General features: G+C 38.0%; 1 protein-coding gene across 1 annotated transcript; it reads left to right on the top strand.

Moving 5' to 3' along the window:
• The first annotated feature begins 1,475 nt into the window (after positions 1-1,475).
• LOC113358302 lies at positions 1,476-6,606 on the top strand. Its single transcript, XM_026601826.1, has 2 exons — positions 1,476-2,677; positions 6,519-6,606. The coding sequence occupies exons 1-2, from the start codon at positions 1,476-1,478 to the stop codon at positions 6,604-6,606; spliced, it is 1,290 nt and encodes a 429-aa protein (XP_026457611.1).
• Positions 6,607-7,206: the final 600 nt, after the last annotated feature.

Here is a 7,206-nt window from a genome sequence, read left to right as displayed (position 1 = left end):
CGAGTTCGGATGAAGAAGTTATGGCCAAAACACGTTTTTATCAATACCGAAGACAGTAAGGTTCACATACCAGGTTCGCATACCGGGTATGCATACTTAATTCTGAAACTTTCTGCTGGAATTTGAAGTTTGCGGACCAGGTACGCGTACTTAGCAAGTAGGAAAACGTGTATTCATACCTTGGAAGGCCTAAGGTCACGTTTGGGATTGTTATTTCGTATTTTTGGGTCGGGTTCTTAAACCGAACTAAATACGTGAAGGCCAAGCAATGTAAACCTATAAAAAGGTATTAGGTTATGTAAAATATGAACACGTCATTGAGAGGTCACGAAATTGTAAGCTTGGAGAGGAGAAATATCACACAGATCGAAAGCTAAGGTTTCAGAGCGGTCATTTAATCGTAACGATATCTCTAAACTTTTCTTATATGTATATCATGGATGTTTCTACATCCATGAGTAGCTAGACACCTATTCATTGAGAATGAATTCTAAGTTGTAAACAAGATTTGAGTTATTATATTAATCTACTTTGAAGTTCTTCATATGATTATCGTTTGTTTATATTATATAACAAATATTTATGATTTCTTGATAGATTGTTTAGGTGGCCAACTAAATTCATTTTTTAATTCAATCTATTTCTAGTATTGAGTTAGGAGATAAGTAGTCGCCGAATAACCTTTACACAAGTAGATAACACAAAACCTTACAGAGGGATTCTGTGGAGCGATTGTGGGTATAAACAACACTAAAAAATGGACCTTGAGCTAAGAGTCTAACTATTAGGATCAACCTATAAATTCCCAAAAGATAAAGCATTCGACCAAATTACACCTTGAGTGAGCTACTACTAGGTGGTTAGGCGAATAAAATCTGGTATTGGAGAGCTTCCGTACTCAGTGATAAAAGGAATTTAGGGAACAACACTGAGCTAGTTGTTATCCCACGGTTGGTGTTAATCTATGATTAACAACGAGTAGGCTATTGTAATAACTCATTGACGTTTTATTAACGTAGAAGGATTCCTCGATCATATCTCTCTCTATTGATTACAATACAACTTTATTTGCTTTGATTATTTATTTTGTTAACAATCTAAGACAAAATCCCCCTTTGTGACACTTTGACAACTAAAACTCATTGCTCTTCGTGGGAACGATCCTTACTTCCATTATATTACCAGTTAATTGTTTGGAAATAATATTATTAATTTGTTGAGCCTATGACAACCCATCAAACGGCGCCGCTGCCGGGGAGCAGTCGGTAGCTTTAGTTGTTATTTCTTTTAGTTTTATTATTGTTTTTAGAATTTCTTGTTAGTTTTTAATTTGGTTTTCTAGATTTTTATTTTCAGGTACTTAATCCCTGGCACCGAAAGACTGGGAATACCAGAGGTGCGGTATTCAAACCCGTAAAGGAACGGTACTTCAAGCACGTCATCAAATGCAACAAGAAGAACCTTCTACATCAACAATGGTGAAAGACGGAGCACCACCTCCACCTCCTCCTTCGGAGAGGAAAACGTTGAGAGATCTAACATCCCCATGTTTGGATTCTCAACCCCTGTGTATTACTCTGAATGCCACAGTGGAACTTAAGTCAAATCTTCTTCATTGGGTTCCAAAGTTCAAGGGACTACTGGGTGAAGATCCCAATCGACACCTGCAGCAGTTTCAGAATACAATAAGATGTATGAAAAAGAGCGATGATAATGATGATACAACTTTTCTACAAGCCTTTCCGTTTTCATTAACGGATCAAGCAGAATCATGGCTATATTATCTCCCTTCTGGAAGTATTACTACATGGACCAGAATGAAAAAGCTATTTTTAGAGAAGTATTTTCCTGCTTCTAAAGCTACATCTATTCGTAAGGAAATCAGTGGCACTGTACAAATCCTTGGAGAATCTTTGTATGACTATTGGGAGAGGTACAAGAGATTGTTGGCTAGTTTTCCACACCATCAGATACCACCACAACTTATTATCACACACTTCTATAAAGGGTTACTACCGCATGAGAGACACTTGATTGATGCGTCTAGTAGTGGTGCACTGGCTAATAAAACCATCGAGGAAGCTACTAGTTTGATCGAGAGCATGGCTGCAAATGTGCAACAATTTTATACTAGAGATTCATCGGTGGTTAGAAGAGTTAGTGAGATGGGAGATTCTTCACATATTGAGCAACAAATAGGTAATGTGGAAAAGATGGTTCAACGGATAACTTCTGCAGTCATTCCTACATATGAAGATGATGCTGAGGTGAATGTTATATTTCCTAATCAAAGGCAAAGGTATGATCCGTACTCAAATACTTATAATCCTGGTTGGAAAGATCACCCAAATTTTAGTTATGTGAATAAGCAAGTTGCAGCTCCTAATCCATATGCAAGAAAAGGTGGTTTTCAACAATCACAACTCCAGCCTCAAACTCAGCAACAGACTCAGAGTTCCAGTTTAGAGGAGATGATGAAGGTTATGATGCAAGAGCAAAAGGGAATATCTCAGAAACAAGACGCTATTTTGCAACAAAACCTACAATACCAACAAAAGAATGATGTTGTTGTTAGACACTTACAAATACAAATGGGGCAAATGGCGACTGATATGAATTTTCTAAAAACACAAACATCAACAAAGTTTCCATCACAACCTTTTGTAAATCCAAGAGAGTACGTTAATGCAGTAACTCTAAGAAGTGAGAGACAAACTGAAGAGCCACATCAACAAAAAGAGGTTAGTAGCGACATCGAAAAGGAAGTAGAAGAGGAAACCGTCCCAAAGGAAAATCCTACCTCAACCGGCCAACCTAAGGACACGGTTCCCACTTTTACCATACCACCTCCTTTCCCTAGTCGTTTTTCCAAGTCAAAGAAGCAAGCTCAAGGCAAGGAGATCATGGATATTTTCAGCAAGATACACATCAACATTCCATTTATTGAGGCCATCAGAACCATACCCAGGTATGCCAAGGTTTTGAAGGATTTGTGTACAAGGAAGGATAGGTTGATTGCGAATGAGATAACTCAAGTGGGCGAAAGTGCTACAACTATGTTACTTAAGAAGATGGCTACAAAGTGTGAAGATCCTGATGGGTTCACAGGTCTCGTTACCATTGTTAACCGACGATTTGAGCGTGCTTTGCTTGATTTAGGAGCTTCCATAAGTGTTATGTCAGCCGATGTTTATGATTCTTTGAATCTCGGACCTTTAAAAGAGGCAAAGATCACTATTCAGTTGGCTAACAAGTCCAATATATATCCTACGGGAGTCATGGAGGACGTGTTAGTTCAAGTGAATCAATTAATCTTTCCGGTTGATTTCTACATTGTGGATATGCACAATGGAGATAATTGTTCATCTACCTCATTACTTCTTGGGAGACCGTTCATGAAAACTGCAAAGACGAAGATTGATGTTGATAGTGGTGCACTGACTATGAAATTTGATAAGGAGTTCATACGGTTCAATATTTTTGAAACCATGCGCTATCCTAGTGATGTTCACTCATCTTTCTCCATTGATGTTATTGGTTCATTAGCGCAACAAATGTTTGATTTGAATAGTGAAGATGAACTTAGAGTTGTGCTACACAATAGCATTGATTTGGATGTTTACGGGAAGCCGAACCTGGACGTTGACTTATCCAAATATCTAGTGGAGATGTGTGGTGCTTTAACATTACTACAAGAAGCTAAACCGGGTAATATTTCTTATATTTCTTTACCCGTAACTAATGAGGTTCCATTACCTTCTATTGTGCAGGCACCGAAACTAGAATTGAAGCCGCTTCCAAACCACCTAAAGTACGCGTACTTGGGTGATAAATAAGAACTTCCGGTGATTATTGCAAAGAACCTCACCCCAGTACAAGAAGAACGTCTACTTAGGGTTCTGAAAGAGCACAAAACGGCTATTGGTTGGACAATTGCTGATATTAAAGGCATTAGTCCATCCATGTGCATGCATAGAATCCTAATGGAAGATGATTTCAAGATAGTACGTGATGCTCAACGTAGGCTTAAACCCCCCCCCCCCCCCCCCCAATGATGGAGGTCGTGAAGAAAGAGATCTTCAAATTGCTAAGTGTGGGGGGTGATTTACCCAATTTCTGACAGCAAATGGGTTAGCCCGGTACAAGTGGTACCTAAGAAAGCAGGTGTCACTGTTGTTAGAAATCAAGATGATGAACTTGTTCCTGCAAGAGTTCAAACTGGATGGAGAGTGTGCATAGACTACAGAAAGCTTAATGCCGCAACCCGAAAGGATCATTTTCCTTTGCCTTTCATTGATCAGATGTTAGAGAGGTTAGCGGGACACTCACATTATTGATTTTTGGACGGTTTCGGGCTACAATCAGATTGTTATTGCACCGGAGGATCAAGATAAGACTACTTTCACTTGCCCTTTTGGTACGTTTTCCTATAGACTAATGTCGTTTGGTCTTTGCAATGCGCCTTCCACTTTTCAGATATATATGGTCAGTATATTTTCTGACTACGTGGAACACATAATTGAGGTATTTATGGATGATTTTAGTGTTTATGGTGATTCATTTGATAGTTGTTCACAAAATCTTGAACTTGTGCTTAAAAGATGCATAGACACTAACCTTTTTCTTAATTGGGATAAATGCCATTTTATGGTAAACCATGGCATAGTGCTTGGTCACATTGTGTCCTCTCGAGGGCTCGAAGATGACAAAGCAAAGATAGATTTAATAAGAAACTTACAATATCCCACTTCGGTGAGGGAAATTCGTTCTTTTCTTGGCCATGCAGGTTTTTACAGGCGGTTTATCAAGGATTTCTCGAAAATCTCAATGCCGATGTGCAAATTATTGCAAAAAAAAAAAGGTTATTTTTGACTTCAACAAGGAGTGTAAGGATGCCTTTGATAAATTTAAAGAATTGTTGACAATTGCACCAATTATTAAGTCACTGGATTGGAGTTTACCATTTGAATTAATGTGTGATGCAAGTGACTATGCAGTTGGAGCCGTTTTGGGTCAAAGAGTAGACAAGCTGTCTCATGTGATTTATTATGCGTCTAGGACCCTAAACGATGCACAAATCAACTATTCTACCACCGAAAAAGAATTTTTGGCTATAATGTTTGCACTAGAAAAATTTAGATCGTATTTGGTTGCTTCAAAATTGGTTGTGTATTCTGATCACGCAGCACTTAGGTACCTACTAAAGAAGAAAGAAGCTAAGCCAAGACTTATATGGTAGATACCACTATTGCAAGAATTTGATTATGAAATCAAGGATAAAAGAGGCGTTGAAAATATTGTTGCTGATCACCTTAATAGACTTGTTGTTTCCGAAGAAGAACTTCCATTACAAGATCGTTTTCCAGACGAACAACTTTTCTCAATTGAAGATTCAACACCTTGGTACGCGGATATAGTGAACTACTTGGTTACGAGACAAGTACCTAGTACGATGTCTAATTTTCAAAAGCTTAAGCTTAAGAAAATAGCCAAGCAGTATGTGTGGGATGAGCCATATTTATGGAAATACGGTTCTGATCAAATCATCCACAAGTGCGTACCTAATTCTGAATTTCAATCTATTCTTACTTTTTGTCATACTTATGCATGTGGTATCCACTTTGGTTCTAAACGTACCGCTTTCAAAGTACTTGAAAGGGGATTTTATTGGCCTACCCTATTTGAGGATGCATATATTTTTTGCAAATCTTGTGATAGATGTCAAAGAACTGGCAATCTAGGTGCTCGAAATCAAATGACACTCAATCCTATTCTCACTGTAAAATTTTTTTTGATATGTGGGGCATAGATTTTATGGGTCCTTTTGTCAATTCTAATGGAAAATTTTATATACTTCTTGTTGTGGATTATGGTTCAAAATAGGTGGAAGCTAAAGCCACCCTTACTAATGATTCTCAAATTGTTTGTGATTTTGTGTAGGAATATATTTTCTCTAGACATGGTACACCAAGGGTGGTTATCAGTGACGGAGGTTCGCATTTTCAGAAATCCTTCCATGCTCTACCCAAGAAGTACAACGTAACACACAAGGTTGGTACGCCATATTACCCACAAACTAGCGGGCAAGCTGAAATCTCAAACCGTGAGATTAAATCCATTCTTGAGAAAGCCGTGTATACTACACGAAAAGATTGAAGTTATAGGCTTAATGATGCATTGTGGGCATATAGAACGGCGTACAAAACACCGATTGGTATGTCTCCATATCGATTGGTTTATGGCAAAGCTTGTCATCTTCCGGTTGAACTTGAGCATAAGGCTTATTGGGAAATAAAGATGTGCAACATGGATTATGACAATGGGGGAAACCAAAGGAAGTTACAACTTAACGAGCTAGAGGAGATACGTAATGATGCTTACGAGAGTTCTCATATATACAAGGAAAAGACGAAACTTTTCCATGACAAGATGATTTCTCTAAAAAGTTCTGTTGTGGGTCAAAAAGTTCTTTTATTTAATTCTCGTCTTAAACTATTTCCTGGGATGCTATGGTCCAGATGGATTGGACCGTTTGTTCTTACTAATGTTTTCGCTTATGGTGCAGTTGAATTTATAGTCATAGAGATGGGACAACTTCAAAAGTAAATGGCCATAGATTGAAGACATATTATGAAAACGTTGCCTATGTGAACATGGATGAAATTGAGCTTCGTGATTCACTCCCTCTGGAGGAGTAGCATGATTGGAATGCCAAGTCGGGCTGAGGACATTAAACTAAGCGCTAAATAGGAGGAAACCCATCGGTTTTGTATCTCTATTACTTTTGTTTTTAATTTTCTTAGTTTTGCATATCATATCTTGCATTCCCATCTTAGATTTTACAAGTCCTATATCTATAATGAAAGTTTTAACGAATTCTCGTCAGAAAATTTTGACTGCGCACTTGTCCCGAAAATATCTCTCGAGACTTCATACGAAGTCCGATTTGAGTGGTTGACCCAAAATTTTAAAGAGGACAGACATACCTTTCTTTTCCAAAAAGAAAATCTGAATTCGGAGTCTGTTAAGTTGGAGCGAGAGGCCTGGATATTTGAGTTTCGGTATTTTTCCAGAACTTTTTCAGATTGCATGTCAGTCAATTCGGAGGCCATAAAATCAGACTGTTTATTGAAACACTGTGAAATTTTGACACCATATAGAAAAGACGTAGACGAACAACTTTCGTTTAGGATGTTTTCCCTACTT

This window comes from Papaver somniferum, chromosome 1 (genome assembly GCF_003573695.1).
Source record: "Papaver somniferum cultivar HN1 chromosome 1, ASM357369v1, whole genome shotgun sequence".
NCBI classification, from domain to species: domain Eukaryota; kingdom Viridiplantae; phylum Streptophyta; class Magnoliopsida; order Ranunculales; family Papaveraceae; genus Papaver; species Papaver somniferum.
The sequence above is the reverse complement of the archived record's forward strand: the minus strand, read 5'-3'. Positions and strand labels throughout refer to the sequence as shown.